Raw genomic sequence first — 17,168 nt, forward strand, 5'->3', positions numbered from 1 at the left:
CTAACAGCACACAGGACATGACGTTAAACCACATGAAACTGGACAGTGAGTATTGTGTTATTGGGGACACAGCACACACACCCCTGGAGATTGAGGTGGCTCCCACGACCATCAAGGGAAGCATAACTTGCCTCATTCTCCTGGCACGCTGTCCTCTAACACCATATTACCTGGTCAAGGGGCAAATCCTCGCCCAGGCCATTCCCGTTCCAGCGGAGGTCCCAGAAGATGGAAAATCACCTGAAGTCTACTGGGCAGAAGTGGTGGGTGAGGAAAAGCCTTCTTTGGCATGCAATCTAACCTGGGGATCAGATCACCTCCATGTGGAAGGGGTACTGGACACAGGCCCCGATGTGACTATCATACCCGAGAGGATGTGGCCATCACATTGGGAATTACAACCCGTGGCTGGCAAAATCCAAGGTGTAGGAGGGGTAAAATTGGCAAAAATATCAAAAAGCATTGTGCAAATTGAAGGGCCAGATGGAAAATTGGCTAGTGTTCATCCATTTGTTACAGACTATAAATGCCCTCTATGGGGGAGAGACACCATGTCCCAGTGGGGAGTGAAATTGATTATTCCTAAGACTCCCTGGGATTTTTAGAGGCGGCCACTGTAGAGCCTCTTTTGTTATCTTTTATTCACATCCATGTAGTGGAACCCAGAGGCTTCTTCCTAACATCTGAGCAAGTTGGGAACTAGGGTGATGCCTCAGGGACCGCTACACCATAGAAATGGGGGGCCTTACCAAATATAATAAACAGGAGGGATAGGCTGGGCTCAACATGGTGTGCCTGTCATGAGGACAGGGCCTCCTGGACTTTGCAGATGGCGCCTCGGGCCTCTGGGGTGAGATCTCGTGAGGAATCCAGATCCTCGCAGCCGCATAGAAGGTTGAAGAGTGGGGTGAGGTCTTCCGTCGTGGTCCCCAACAGGGGACATACCCAGTTCATGGATCCCCATAATTGGTGAAGGTCTCTTAGGGTCCTGGGGTTGTCCTTGATGGTAAGCTGCTGGGGCACAATGGTTCTCTCATGGATCTGGAGACCGAGGTATGTCCAGGGGCTGGTGTACTGTACTTTGTCTTCACGAATCTCAAACCCAGCATCTTCTAGGGCCTTAATGGTTTTTCTTATAGTCATGTCCAGATAAGTTTTTACTGACACACAGACCAAAATGTCGTCCGTGTAGTGATGGATTATGGCATCTGGGAACAGGCTTCTGATGGGGGACAGAATGTGGGTGATGTACCACTGGCATATGGTCAGGCTGTTCTTCATGCCTTGGGGAAGGACAAGTCAGTAGTATCTTCTGAGTGTGGCCTGTCAGGGGAGGGAATGGAGAAAGCAAACCAGGGGGCATCCTGGGGGTGGAGTGAGATATTGAAGAAACAATATTTTATGTCTATGATGGCAAGCATCCAGTCCTGGGGCAGCATCGATGGTGAGGGAAGTCCGGGCTGGAGAGGACCCATATCCTCAATGGCCTCATTGATCTTGTGGAGGTCATGGAGGAGCCTCCACCTGTCCTTGCTGAGCTTTTTCAACACAAGGACAGGGGAGTTCCAAGGTCTGGTGATTGGTGTTATGTGGCCCTTGGCAAGCTGTTCCTCCACAAGGTCTTCCAGTGTGCTCAGTTTTGTTTTCGAAAGGGGACAGTGTTCGACCCAGACTGGATCCTTGTGTTTCCAGGTGAGCCCAGGCATAGATGGTAGTGCGTGCTCCTCAGTGGCCTCAATCAGAAATCCCAGCTGGGAATTTGGATGGAAGCCCCCCATTTGGATAGAAGGTCCCTGCCCCATAGGGTGATGGGGGTCCTTATCACAAATGGCCGGATGGTTGCCATCTTGACCTCGGGACTTTCAACAATGACATTCTGCTTGCTCCTCATAGACACTGAGACTCCACCAATCCCAGAAATCATACCTGCTACTGGCTATAGTTCCCAGTTCACTGGCCACTCAGAGCGGGCGATGATGGTCACATCCTCCCCGGTGTCCAGCATCTCTGGTTGGTGGATCTTCTCCCCCTTACAGAACAGGCTGCACTCTGTAATTTGTTTGTTGGAGCCCACAATCTGTACCCATATTATTGTTGTATTAAGGGGAACTCGTTCCAGGTAGTTCTGTGGGAGTAAAAAGACCTGTGTGATTGGTGCACCTTGAGAAAGGTAAAAGGGTGTGTCCGTGCAGTGAAGCTGGACAAAGATTCCTTGTCCAAGGTGTACTGTTTGTATTTCTGGTAAAACAAAAATGTGATTTGGACCATGAAAAGTGTCACCTAGGATGAGAATGTTCCATGGACTACTTTCCTGTGGGAATGCAGTAAAAACACTCAATGGACAGCACAGTTACCAGTTGGCGTTGGGTTCCTACCTGTATCGCTCCGAGTGTTGGATCCTCTTCATGTCTTCTGGGATCTCTTGTGATGATGGTGTCTCCAAGCATCTATGGTCCTGGTCTCGAAACTTGGCAGTGGATTTCGCATGCTGGACAGGGCAATATGGCTTTTGATTTGCTATCGGAGCATGGGGCCATCCTATGCTCTGCCAGGAATTTCCCGGGCATTGCTGGTAACTTGGACGTCCTTGGGGCCTTTGGTAGTTGGTGTGATGGTCCAGGGTTGGTGACTTTTCTGGGAAGTCTTTTAGGAAATGTCCAAACTCCCCAGAATTGAAACAGTGGGCATTATCTTTCAAAGCCACCACTGCAAATGCTCCAGATACCCCTTCTGCAATGCCCTTAGCAACTGCTTGGGCAACAGTATTTTTGGTGGAAGTGTGATGAGTGCAAGCTTCTACCATCTGCCTGATGGTGGGCTCAGTGTCTAAAAGTAAGGCCCTTAGAATAGTTTTGCATTGGTTGTTTGCATTCGATATAGCAAGTTTATTTAAAAGTTCCTTTTGCCCCTCTGGGCTTTCAACTTGCTTTTCGAGGGCCACCTTTAGTCTGTCTATGAATTTAATAAAGGATTTGTCCACCCCTTGTTTAATATTAGGAAAATGTTGTGTAGGTATTGAATCATTAGTGGTAAAGAGCAGTGATGTTTTTGCTGCAATGGATATGTCCTGCAGTATGGCTTCAGGTACGGTGTTCACTTGGTCAGTGGGTTTTTGAAGCTCACCTTCTCTGGCTAATTGCTCAATGGTCAAATTTGGCCGGCCCACGTCTTTAGAGTAGGTGTCAGATAGTATTTTTAAATGTTTTTTTCAGTGCCTTTCCCATACCATATATTCACCTGGGGAGAGGAGGCAAGTAAGGCTATTTTTAATATCATGTGGGATGAGTGTGTGCACAGAGAAGGTGGCTTCTAATAAGTTCCTACAGAAATGGAGTCCCTGCCCATGTTCCTTGGCCACCTTACAGAGTTCTTTGATTTCTCCATAGGGGATTGGCTCCCATAATCTTATATTTGTGGGTTCTCCCCCATCTCCCTTTCTCATAGACAACTGGGAAGACTGAGATCTTTTGGGCCAGCTCCCAGTCCCCATCCTGGGTGGCCTCCCTCCGTGTCTGTGCCCAGCAGTCCTTGGACCCAGAGTCAGAATCCGAGGTGTCACTGCTTCTGTCCTTAGAAGAGGATGTAGGGTGCCTGATTGCTGCACGGGGAGTCTTCGAGCATATCGAAGCTGCCTGGAGTGGAGCAGCATGGGACCAGGGACTCTGTGGCGGGGCGTGAGGTACGACTCAACCACAGGAAGGCAGCGGGGATGCAGCGGCCATGGAGCTGTCGGCCACATGGCAGGGGCAGGTCAGGGTCGCACTGCTGCTCAGCTGACTAGAGTCTGCAGCAGCGGCAGCTGCAGGTGGCAGTGGAGCCAATGGGAGTGGTCAAGAGGCAAGCAGGGGGAAGGAAGGGGCGGGAGCTATGGTGGTCAGGGCTGGCAGGACATGCTGTCACGTCACGGCCTTGGGTGGCAGGATCCGTGAAGGGTGGGGGAATCCCAGTAGAAATGGAAGGAGTCGACATGGCTACACCCCAAGATGATGCTAGGGGGAGAAGGGGGCCAGGCGTGATGGATTACACGGGTGGAGGAGCAGCAGGGGGGAGACCAAATGGCGGGGTCGACTGTCATAATATCCTCTCTCTCCAGTCCTCTCGGTTAGCTCTGGACCAAGGGAGATGAGGATACTGACAAGGACAAAGGCAAAAGACCAAAGGAGGCTCTTTCTCCTGTGGGAAATGGTCCTACTGTTTATTGTAGCTTCCAGGTGGGAGATGGAGAGAAAGAGAGCGAACAGAAAATGGCGGGAGGTTTTAAACCCAGGGAAAGGGGAGGGGAGGAACAGGACCACAAACAATGGGGTATAACCAAAGGGGAGGGGCGAGGGGAGGGCAGAACCATCACCGTAGCTTGGGGGAGTACAGAACAAACCATTTAGTGCCAATACAATAACCACGAACCCTGTGATACTAAACAAATTATTTAGTGCAAACAACTACATGGCACAATACAACACCTCGCCTTTTTTGTTAAATAAAGTTAAAAGAAGAGCGTCTGGTTTATTCTGATTCAGAATATTAATTTTTCCACCACTTATGATTTGTGGGCCGGTTAGATTGCTTTTGGTCTGTCAACTTTATGTGATTGACTTCTGAGGTAGTAGGGATTAAACTGTTAATGGCTTTAAAAATTAAACATCGTAGAACTCCGAACGCCAACACTATTAGAAAAAGAACAACAAAAAATGACAGAATTGTTTTAACTATTGAAATCCACCACCCTGTGAGTTCCCAGCCTTTGAACAGTCCACTGAACCAGTCTTCAGATCCTTGCTTTACTTGTCTGATCATGCTTTTCATTTCTCAGAGGGCTGCGTGGATGTTGGGAGCTTTTGAGGTCAAGTTCAGGAAACAAAGTCCTTCAAATTCCTGGCACTCCTGTCCATGCAGCAGCAGAAGGAAGTCTATGGCTGCATGATTTTGGAGTGTGGCCTGTCTGGTAATCTCCTAGTCTTCCAGGAGGGAGCTGATGGCAATGGATGTTAAGTTTGCCTGTTTGACCACCCAGCACTCTAGGTGGCCCAATTCACCTAGGGCTTTGGCTGCTGTGACCCATGGAAAGAATATGGAAGTAGCAATTCTTTTTGACTTGGCCCGATGAAAAATTTCAGAATCACAATCTGGATCTAATTTGTCGGCACTTCTCTTTTGAATTTTGTTGGCTGAATTGTTTTTATGAATTCATTTGCCAATTAAAGTTTGGTTGGGTGCTAACAGGGACAACTGCCCGATGGTATATGGCCCTCCTAAAAGCTGAGAAGGGATTCCTGCCCATGCCTGATCTGTGCAAATTAGGAACAGACCCTTAGGGAGGTTTTTGGGATGTGAATGGTAGGGATTGTCTGCTGTAACATGGCTCAGAATATTAGACCACCTTTTGGCAGTGAATTCCTCTTGATATGACAGTATGGTGTGAAAGGCTTTAGTGTTAGATAAAAGGCTGAGGGTAAAGTGAATGCAGTATGGTGCCGGAGAGGAACCCAATAGCTCTAATTATTGGGGTTCCTGAGCTGCTTTGGGCAAATTTGGTAGCCACCCCTCTATGGGGTTTTTAATCATTACAGCCTGCTGACGATGCTTTTAGCGTTGTCAGATGTTGTATGACTCAGGACCTGGGTTGGGCATAGATGTGTCAAAATTGGCTGGATATTCTCCAGCCTGCAATGGAATTCCTACCAGGCAGATAGACATAGGGTCTCTTGCTGCTGCAGTGGACAGGCATATATTTTCTTGTTGGAGTGTCTGTGCCAGGATCACCCAGATGCTTTGGAGTGGCTGAGGGACGATCCACACAGCTGTCAGACTGCTTAGCACGAACAGGATGACAACTTGGATAGGGATCATGGCGAGGTTGGATGGGAGGTAGGTTTTTTCTAAAAAGCAAAACCAAACATTTTAAACCATATTAAAAGTTAGTGTGTCTGCTGGAATGTAACCAGATCTCAGGCAGGTTTTCTCTCTTCTTTCCGGCGGCGTCTTCTTTTTGAAGCAACAGCTACTTACTTTTTATCCCCTTCTGCCGGAAATGGATTTTTGGGGACAAAAGGTTTTACCCACTTTTGGGGTACCCAACTCGGGCCTGAGGGGGTGGAAATGCATGTGTAGCCACCACCCCAGGTAACAAGTTCATAAGGACCTTTGGTCTCCCAAGATTCTGAGTCCTTATTTAGGACTGGTGGATGCTGAGACAACTTAAACTGATCACTGCTGTTAAAGTGACGTACCACCAGAGGACTCATATTTTCAAAAGAAAAATTAAAAAAAATAATTGTAAATATGGCTTTAAAGAGGTTTTGTTGTGGCGATATCCACACTGTTGAACTGCTCTGTCTAGCCAGGACTTGCTTGAGCATCTGGTGGGCACGCTCAACCATACCTTGGCCTGTGGGGGAGTGGGAGAATCCAGTTTTATGTTCCACTCCCCACTGCTGGACAAACTCTAGAAACTCCTTGGATGCATTCGCTGGACTGTTGTCGGTCTTGATTTTCCTAGGGATGCCAAGCACTGAAAAGACTTGCACTAGGTGTTGTTTGGCATGCACAGCCCTTTCTCCTGCGTGGGCAGAGGCATAAACCTCACCTGAATATATGTCAATGCTTATGTGTACATACTTAAGATGACCCAAACTGGGAATGTGTGTTACATCTGTCTTCCACACTTCATAGCTCCCAAGGCCTCTGGGGTTAACCCCAATACTCAGCAATGGCATGGCCTGGAGCTGGCAACTGGGACAAGTAGCTACAATTGCTCGAACCTGACTCCGTGTTAGTTGGAACTGACAGATCAGACCTGGCATATTCTGATGGTATTGCTGGTGGCTCAGCTTCACCTGTTGGAAGATGTCTGGGAAGCATACCCTTTCGACTGGGGCAGCAAGGGAGTCTGCTTTAAAATTCCCTTCTGCGATTTCACCTGGCAAATCAGTATGTGACCTCACATGCATTACACAGAACGGATGCTCTCGATGTGAAACTAAATAAATTAGTTTTGAGGACAACCTGAAGAGATACTCGTTCTTGATGTCTTTGAGAACTGCCTGCTCCATCCTGGACACTACCCCTTCCATGTAGGCTGAGTCGGTTACCAAATTAATTGGCTCCAAGAACTTCTCAAAGGCTCTCACTACTGCGGCCAGTTCGGTGACCTGGGGTGACCCCTCCACAAACTCAACATCAGCTTCCCAATGCTGAGTCTGGGGATTTCTCCAAGTCATCACCAACTTGTGGGACACCCCGGAAACGTCAGTGAACACTGTGAGAGCTTTGAGAGGCCTATGGCTCCTTTTCTCATGAGGAATGAGGTGGAATTGCTCATTAAACAGCTTGTGTGATGGGGCGTGGACTGATATTTGTCCACTGTAGCTGTCCAGAGATAACTGGAGGTTGGCATTGCTCTGGAGCAGGTGCTGAAACATCTCTTTGGTCAACTTCTCGGGAGAGTTCTTTCCCTTCTTAAGAAGTTTGACCAGGAGGTGAATACACACAAAGTTACAACCAGCCAGCTTGCGCAGTCTTACCCTGGCTTTCCGAATCAGCTGAGCTATCAGTTCTTGTGGCTTGGTGATGGTCTTGGATCGTTGGTGGGAGAGAAAAACCCACTCTATCATTAGGAGTGAATCTTTCTGCCCTTCAATCCATTGGAATATGTAAACTATGCAAGTGTGGCAGCTTTCCCAGTACAATGAATTTGAAAGGCAGCTCAGGCTGATAACGGTGAGCCTGCCTCTCGGCCAAGGCCTTCTGTGCTTTTTTGATTGCGGCTTTTGCCTCTGGGGTCAGTTCCCTGGGAGAAACCAGTTCTCTCTCCCCCTTCAATAAATTGAGGAGGGAGTTTAGGTCCTCGCTGGTGAGGCCTAACCAGGGCCTGACCCAGTTCAAAGAACTGCACAAGTAATGGGGATCCGCTTGGGTTTAGTGATCATTAACAATTGCCAATTTCTGCGGAACAACCATCCATGCAGTGATCTCCAGGCCCAGGTACTTCCAAGGTAGCATCCTTTGGACTTTGTCTTCCTGCAGTTGGAATCCAGCAGAGGGTAAAACTTTAACCACTAGGTCAAGTGTGTGTTGGAATATAGAGTCATCGGGGCCACACACAAGCATATCATCCATGTAGTGGAGAATGACGGCTTCCCTTTTTTGGGTGCTCACCGGGGACAACAATGAGGCCACGTACCACTGGCAGATGGAAGGACTGCACTTCATGCCTTGTGGCAATACTTTCCAGTGGTAGTGCTTCATTGGGGCTTCTTGATTGATGGTAGGAACCGAGAAGGTAAACTGTGGGGCATCTTCTGGGTGTTGATGTCTGTTAATGGTCGTTATCTCTTGTATATCTTCTGTATTACTCCCAGTCTACTCAGATGTTAAGCTCATCAGGCCTTACCTGGTGAAACAGTGCCCTGGAAAGAAACTTCAATTCCCTTCCCCTGGGGCAAAGGTGAACATAGGTTGGACTTGATTATCTCAAAGGTCTTTTCCAATCTAGTTCATTGTGCAATTCTGTGAAAACTGACTAAAGTTACATTAAAAATTTAAATTTCGTATAATTTCCAACAGTTACTATTTAATAGAAAGATTACAATAAATGCAATGATACACAGAAAACTGGCTTAAACCCACAAAATTAGAGTACAACCTGGCACCCTGTTGGTCAGGGTGATACTTACAGTCCTATCAAGTGATGATTGAAGTCTAGTTGAAGCGATGGTTGCAGTCAAAAGTGGTGGTCCTGTGGAAGTTTTGCTCCTCCTCTGATCCGTTCAGTGGTGGTGGTGCCCCCAGTCCCCAAACCTCAATATTTTATATACTCAGGTTCAGGAAGGAATGCTCACTACCTCCCCCAGGACGAGGAGTTTCACAATGGAATGATGTAATCCTGTGAGTCACGGGATATTTTTTCGAGTCCTTGATGGTCATTGCAGCTGCCTATTCTGCTGCTGTCATTCAGTTCATTATGGTCCATTAGCAGACATGAACTCCTCAGGATGAGTGGGACTGTGCTGGTGCTTCCCCATTATGTCTTTTTCTCTGGTCCTAAAAATATGGGACAGGCACAGGTAGGGTGATAAAAAGGGATACTTTTATATGAGGATCCACAGGTGCACAAATCCTTCAGGTGGAAAACGCTGAAGAAGCACCCTGTGAGTGACGCTTGTGCAATTTTTATAGATTCTGCAAATTAGCATATCTGTCAAGAACCCCTCAATCAGGAACCCGCCTAGTGAAGTAATTCCCCCAGTTCTAGTACCTTCTAGATTCTCCCCCCTTGGGATGATATACAGACCCTGTTTACAAAAATATGTCTCAAAAAGCTGTTTTCCACCTTGGTTTCTAAGGAGAACCAAGATAGCATAGCTATCCTGGAATTCGTTTTGTCTTTCTGCCTAGGAAAATATTGAAACTAAGCTACAATAAGAAGCTACAAAGCTACAAATATATGCGAAAAGAATACAGAGAATATATAAAAGATAAAAAGGTAAAATCCAAAATGGCATCATCCAGAGGGAGTTATCACAGCTGAGTCACTGGTGTGAAGAAAAAGAAACAGTACCTTGCCTCACAGAGTTTGCCTTTTTCCTTATCTCATAGTTGCTATAAAGTTGTTTATTGCTGAAGCACATCAGTCTCAAAGCAAAAGTCACAGGCACTGAAGTCCATGCTAAGTTTTGGTATAAAGTCCCAAATAGAAGCAGAAACAAAGCAAAAGCAAATGGCAAAAAGCAAATGGTAAAAGCAATGGCAAAAAGCATCAGCTCTCCCCAATGCACATTCTTATATAGAAACTTCTGAACAAGCTAAGACACAAACTCGGGCCACTACTTCTTAACCTATTAGAATTCTAGTTTCTTAGCACGCCAGGCTACGTATAAACTATGTATATGGTCTATCTTGTTCTATCTGAAAAATGTAAGCAATATTCTTACTATAGCTTTATTATGTCTAAAACTATGTTTTTGGAGCCTCCACGGAACCCCTAGTATCTAAGACTGTTTTTCAACCTTCACTAGAACTCGAACTTCTATACTGGTATCTAAGACCTTTTACTTACTAAAAGCACTTAAAACCCATTCTACTTACTTACTTGCTTGCTTATACTAAAACTTAAACTTATACCTCTACTTTATGTGTGAGTGGCTTAACATACTTCAATCCATCCAGAGGCTTTAATTCAGTCCCTGCACTCTGATTTCTCTCTGAAGAATTCAGAGAGACTCCTGACTTACTGACTCCAACACCTGATGGTTGGTGTGATGGATTTTATAGCCCAGAATTACTTCAGGACATTGTGATCCAAAAAAAATTTTTGAGCGATGGTGGAAGCACTAGTGGTTCATAATATTTGTAAGGCTCAAGAAGACGGTTTCCTTGCCTCAAAGCTTGAAATTACCTATATGAATCTCTACCACCTTCTAGGAGCTTGTCCCAACACCCCAGGGCTGTGGTGGGGTTGACCCTGGCTGGATGCCAGGTGCCCACTAAGGTTGCTCTATCACTCCCCTCCTTAAGTAGACAGGGAAGAGAAAATAAAGCAAAAGGCTCATGAGCTGAGATAAAGACAGGGAGGGGTTGTACATGGGGGAAGCTTCTAGCAGCTTCCCATAGAAGCTACCCTTCTAGCCCCAGTTACCAAAACCTGGCCATGCAAATTCAATACACATAGACTTCCATTCCTCCTGGTAGCCCTCACTTTTTGACCACCAGCAACTCAGGATTCACAGCATCCAAGAGGAAGATGAACTGTTGATTCATGCTTAAGATATTTAGCTGGGGACACTGGCATGGATGCTCCTACTATACTCACATTGCTTTAGGAATGTTCACTCCAAGCCACCAAATAAGTGAAAGAATGGGTTTAATCTCATATTGTTCAGTTCCACACACTGCAATAGCCCTCAGTAAGAGCATAGAAATAGTCATGGCGAGATCTATTGGAGGAAAAAGACATTTAAAAAAAGTCCAGATTCATTGACCGAATGAGTAATCTGAGAGAAGAGCATTAGTGCTTTTACCGAGCATTCAATAGAAAGCAAAGTTTGATGGTCCATTTAAAAGGCTAAAAGGTTTCATCAGGCTTTAAATTTCTTGGCAGAAAATGAAACCTGTAACCTTTTTTCTGATTCAAGTGCCTTTTGTGAATTATACAGCCTCTTGAAGCATTGGTAGCTTGTCTCAGTGCTGTGTATTTGTGGTCAGTGTGAGAAATGACTGATTTTGTATCTCATGCCAGAGAGTTATTAGCCTGATCCTTTTCCTGCCAAATTCAATGAACATCTACTCAACTCAGCCATTGGCAGCAGGAGAGCTGGACAAGATTTGTAGGAGTATGTAGTCTTCTTTCCAGGTTCCTCAGTCTTGCTCATCACCACAATCTCTAGGCATCTCTGATGTTTATTTGAGCCTCAAAAAGGTGGCCTTGGACATGTGTTCCCCTGCTTTCATCTGTGTGGAAAGGACAGAGTTGGCCCATCTTGTGCTTTACATCCTGGTAGGCATGCCACTTTCCCAAGACAAGTGAGAAAAGGTGCTTTTCTCTCCAAAGGAAATAAAATCCACAAGAGAAAAAACCCCTATATCAGCACATTTCACACACCACAGGAAAGCAGAAGCAAAACAAATTAACTCTTCAGGTTCCCCAGTGTCTTGGTTTTGAGACAAATTTCAGGAGAAAATTAATGTTTCCTCTAAGGAGAAAGGGCTTCAATAACTCCCTTTTCTTCTGCCAATGGCAGAAATGGATACCAGGTGGTGAAAGTGAAAAAAACTATGTTTATTAACAAAAAAAAAAAAAAAAAAAAAAAAAGAAAAAAAAAAGGTGCTTGCAAGGCACAGAAAAAGAAAGAAAAAAATTGAATAAATGCTAGTTATTGAAATTGTGAAATCTTACCCCTCCCACCAGAGACCCCTTAACAGCCTTCTCTTGGCTGCAAGCACTTTCCCCTTTGGTGTGGTTATAGCTGCAGATGGCAGAGGCGCTGGTGGCTCCCCAGCCGGGCAGGGCAGATGGGATGATTCTCCCGCGGCTGCAAGGGGGCACCGTGGCACGAGTTTTGGCCATCTCCCTCTCATGTGGACAATGGCGGATGCAGCTGGCTGGATGGGATGGAGAAAGGGCTACCTTTATGAACCCTCAGGGGCAGCTGATCCCAGTACCTCCTCTGGATAGCAAAAGGAGCTGTAACAGGAACCTCAGGAGAAGCAAGCTGGAATGACAGGACCTCCTGGCAGCCAGAGGGTGAAAAGCTACAGTGTAGCACAAACCCAGAGCAATGGCAGAGGTACGGCAAGGGTTGGGCAGTAGCAGTCCAGCTCCCAAATACAGTAGGGAAAAGGCTTTTCGGGATTTCTCACCTGAGTTGGCTGGTTCTTCAGGTCCAGGCTATGTGGAGGATAGGGGAGCAGCCCCCAGCAGGAAAACGAGGGTGTTCCCGTGTCTTGGTGGGGCATGCACTGGCTCTGGGCTTCCCGACAGTAGAGCAGCAAAAGAAGCCAAGTCGGCAAGCTCAGTCACAGCCCTGAAGCAAAAAAATCAAAAAGAAGCAGTCAAAACTCACAGAAACAGCAGGATCCCTGGTCAGAGATACTGGCCATGTGTGTCCAGTCGAACTGCCCACACTGAAAGAGGAAGGGCAGTATTTTTCCCCAGCCCCAGCTCCCTCCAGAAACCCCAGCTTGGCTCCCAAAGTCCCAGAGCCAGGAAGGATGACAGGTGGAGACAGCAATCACTCCAGGCACAAACAAACAAAACAAATCAAAACCCCCAGAAATTGTATGGGATAATAAACCACCCCCAAGACACCCAGACAGCAGTCTGGTAAACCTCTATTATTCAGGCATGGCACAAAAATAGTTCCCAACATTTTCTCACACTCTGGGGAATGTTTTTTAGTCCCTTTCCTGCTGTGAGAAACAACACTCACTTTTTAAAGATTCAAAGGTTTATTAAACCTTAACAAAATAAAGTGGCAGACTAAATAGGGAGAAAAAGCAGCACTGGGAGTCCCCATGGCTTGCAGCCATGTGCTCATTTACAAAATGGATGTTCTGTCTTTTATACTCTTAGCCCCTGCCAAAGTCTCGTCAGTCAACTCTTTCTCTGTCGTCCATTGGTGGAGATCACTTTCTTATATCTTGATTGGAGGTCAGGTGTTATTATGCTGTGCCTCCTACTAACAAGCCAGCCCTCTCCAAATGTCCCGATTGCCAAGGCTATTACAAGGGGGAGGGGAAAGATGACTATGGGACGACATATTATAATAACATAAATATACAACTTAAAAAGAAAAACCTTCTCTTAACATACCCATAATATTAATCTCTTAATTATGAGGACCAACCATCATGTCACCCATCTATAACACTGCCTTACTGACCCCATGCTTGGCTTTTCCCTACAGGCCTTGTCTAACACTGCAGAATGAGATTGGAACAGTTAACTTTTGTGGCTAATTGCTAGCTCAACCCAAATGATTTCCCACAAGAAACAAGGAAGGACTTTGAACCAGAAAACTGAATATCAGTTTTTATGATAACCCATCGTACATGGGCTCCTATCCCTACTGGAGGCAGAAATGTATTAATACAGCATAAACACTGCATACCTGCAGAAGGCTTAACTTTTGGACCTGAATTCTAGTTGTGAATCTGTGGTGAGAAGTTATTAAGAAAAATAGTCTCTACTAAATGAGAAGTTAATTTAAATACATCTTGCACTGAATAGACAAAGAAAGCTTGATGTACTGTCCAGGTTTTAAGGTACATTTCAGTAGCAAGTAGAACAAGATCTGAACATTTAAGAAAACAATATACTATTTAAAAATGCAACTGCAAAATATTTCACTCCCCAGAATCAATGTGAGATAAAAGAGAAAGGCACACAGGAGGCATCACAACTTGCCAGGAATATAAGCAGGGTCAACATTTTCTGTTGTGACATGTGTTACTCTGTTGAGTTGCCATAAAGGGAAACAGTAATAACTCAGGCCTAGTATCAAGCTAGGCTAGGCTAACACTAAATGGTGGTGATGCTTTGATGGATACACTTTTCTATCCCCACTGGGCCCCTCAGTGGCAGCCTCAGTAGGAGGAGAAAAAGGATAAATCCCCTTTAGCAGGTTTTAAAGCAGTTTTAGAATCCATGCAGCAACTAGGTGCATGAGTGTCCTAGGGTGATGTTATGGTGTTTGTATCTCCAATCGTGTGTTCTGATTATGTTTGGTATTATGTCCTGTGCTTCCAGGACGGACTCTGAAAGTGAAGCTTTGTTTTGTCTTGTTATCAGCCGGCTCACCTCCCCCATGGTCTATGTTTAGAAGAGGTTTTAGCTCGGCTTGCTTGCTTGCTTGCCTGCTTGCTTGCCTGCTTGCTCGCTTCTGCCTCTTTTTCTTTCCTTCGCTTTGCCCTTGCTTTTGCTTATTAGTTAGTTCAGCTAGGCAGTCCAACTTTTTCCCTGGACTGCTTTCTTTTCCACCCCGTCCCCTCCCTCTCCTGGATACCATCTGAACCTGTTCTGGACGGGGACCTGGGAAACCCCAAGAAACACCGGGAGTCTACACTCTGTCACCTGCAGCAGTCATTCCCCAGCGCCGGAGACTGATAACTGAGCGACCACTCGCCGGAGAGACTGAGTTTGTAATCCCTTCAGAACGGTGAAAGAGTTTTTTTTGTCAGCTGGTGTTGTTTTTTTTCCCTGTGCTGGGGAGTGTCTTGCTTGTTAAATAAACAGGTTTTTTTTTTCCCACTCTTCTCTGAGGAAATTCTTCCCGAACCCGGTGGTCGGGGGGAGGAGTCGTGGGGTTTGCTGTCTGAGGGCTCCTTCTGGAGGTTTTCCCCCAAATTTGCCCAAAACCAGGACAATGAGGCAAGGTCTCTACCCAGCTGGTTCTTATCCAGAAATTTTATGACCATCTTAATCTGTGTTGTCAACAAGCTGCTGTGAGTTGGGGTGTAGCAGGTTGACCTTGTCTGGCTGCCAGGTGTTCACCAAGTTGCTCTATCACTCCCTTTCCCAATGGGACAGGGGATACAATAAGATGGAGAACAACCAGTGGGTGTGATAAGGCAGTTTTACTACATTGAAAGAAAGAAATAAGCAAGAATCTGTGCACGCATAAGCTAAAGAAATAAGGGTCAATCTCTGTTGACTGGTAGGGGCTCCGTGGAGATCCAATGCTCCAGACCCGGGAAGCCACCAACATTCCCAGAGAGTCTCACAAGGGACTGCCTTCTAGGGGGTCTTCTGGCTGGTCTCCCAGCCGCCAGATAACCCTCAGCAAGTGGTGGCTGTGGCCGCAAGTGATCAGCTCTCAGTGAGATCAGCTCAGTGATTTCAGCTCTGCTTGAGAGGCTATCCCAGGCCGACTCAGGTATGCAGATTCCACAGAGATTCCTTTATTATCCAGGAGCTCTGTGAAGGGAGCCAGGGATGACAGCTCCCTAAAGAACTGAGGGGAAAACTGGGGTTTTTATGGGGGAAAGCAAGGGTGGTACCAAGGGTTTAAGACCAATGGGTTACAAAGGATTAACATGGGTACTAGGGCGTGGTGGGATCACTGAAGCCTTTGGGGATAGCTCACCACCATAAGAAAAGATGTGCCAAGCTAAGGAGCATCCTTCCAGGAGGGTTGAGATAAGCTAATCATAGCCCATTCAAGGGGCATCCTATTCAAGGGACATCCCTCCAGGGCAAGGCTGTGGGCAGAGCTGTAGCAGGCCCATGGGCCTCCACAAATCTCTACTTCCCATCAGTAGCGATGTTCCGACGCTTTCTGGGGAGCAGGGCTTCAGCACATGTAATGGTTCCTCCAGGAGGCAAACACTGAAGAATCACAAATGCCCCCCCTTCCTTCTCTCTCCCTTAGCTTTATACATCTGAGCTGACATCATATGGTATGAAATATCCCTTTGATTAACTTGGGTCAACTGGCCTGATTGTGTCTCTTCCCAGGATCTTGCCCACTCCCACCCCCTTTAGTGGGGGAAGGAATGTCAGAGAGACAGCACTGCTCAGCAGTAACCAAATCACTGGTCTGTTATCAACACCTGTCAAACTACTAATGCAAAGCACAGCACTGTGAGGGTTGTGAACTTTACCTCAGTCAGACTCAATACAGAGGGAATGTTAGCTTTAGCCTTTGGCAACCTTGGAGACAATGGGACACAGCTCATCCAGCTGTCCTTTCCTGAGAGATAGAGAGGTCATGTCACTATTAATTCTGCTATGCCTTTTGCTGCCATCAAATCTGGGTTTCTGCAACCATATGGTAGCCAACCAAGCTGTTGCCCTAATTTTGCTTTCCCTCTTTGTATCCCATATGCAGAGAAGCAGAGGGAGATGGCTCAGAAGGGCTCCCTGAAGAACGGCAACATGGGAAGCCCAGTTAATCAGCAGCCCAAGAAGAACAATGTGATGGCACGAACAAGGTAAAGGACTGGAAAAGCACTCCTCTGTGCTCTATGCTGCAATCCCTAATGACCTTAGGATGGGCAAAGATGATGTTCATTGCTATTTGCCTACTGCCAAACATACTGCGAGAGCAGTGACTACCCTTCCCAGAACTGACATGCCCAAATGCTGTGTTGCATCCCATCCCCTGGGGAGATGCAGGGACAGCTGGGCTCAGGACTGGTGACAATGCAGCTTGAAGGGGGCAGAGGCAGCCTAGCCTGGTTGAAATTAGGGGCTTGATATAACTGCTTTACATATTCTGGATAGTCTCACATAACACCTAATCGTGACAGCAGGAGAGTGTATGATGCTGCTTCATGTAACACAAACTGTTTTAGAGCTTAGTTCTGCTTTGGCTGCTTTTATCACAATAGTTCCCCTGTTCTTTTTTGATGATGACACCTTCTCCATACTTATTGACTTAAAAAAGGCTTGTGAACAATCCATCTCTGTGTGCTTTGCTATATACCTCCTCCTCACTTGAAACAGCATGGTCATACTTTGCTGGAGCTGCTTTGGCACATCTCTGTACGACAGTATGAGACAGTGCCACAAATTTCTGTAAAAAAGGATGTTATTGGATGAATACTTTCATTTAGAATGTTTCTATTGTTTCCATGCAAGCTTCAGTACACCAATGTATCATTTACCTGCATTCAGGAAGAAGGAACCCTCCTGAGTCCACAGGATTATACTCCTTGCAGTTTTTAGAGGAGGC

General features: G+C 46.3%; 1 protein-coding gene and 1 long non-coding RNA gene across 7 annotated transcripts in view; one reads left to right on the forward strand and one right to left on the reverse strand.

Moving 5' to 3' along the window:
* The window catches only part of LOC148220178 (protein FAM219A-like), a 193,651-nt gene that overhangs the window by 162,785 nt on the left and 13,698 nt on the right, over positions 1 to 17,168 (forward strand). For all 6 annotated transcript variants that reach the window (XM_088155661.1, XM_088155662.1, XM_088155663.1 and 3 more), the window contains exon 3: positions 16,323 to 16,425. In XM_088155661.1, coding sequence (XP_088011787.1) covers positions 16,323 to 16,425 — 103 coding nt within the window. The remainder of the gene's footprint in view (positions 1 to 16,322; positions 16,426 to 17,168) is intronic.
* Positions 4,181 to 12,827, reverse strand: LOC148220183 (uncharacterized). The gene is made up of 3 exons (XR_015799096.1): positions 12,355 to 12,827; positions 8,673 to 11,445; positions 4,181 to 5,876 (listed from the first exon to the last, which is right to left on the reverse strand). It is a non-coding gene; the product is annotated as an uncharacterized LOC148220183 (long non-coding RNA).

This window comes from Sturnus vulgaris, chromosome W, assembly GCF_052056855.1.
Source record: "Sturnus vulgaris isolate bStuVul1 chromosome W, bStuVul1.hap1, whole genome shotgun sequence".
Classification (NCBI taxonomy): domain Eukaryota; kingdom Metazoa; phylum Chordata; class Aves; order Passeriformes; family Sturnidae; genus Sturnus; species Sturnus vulgaris.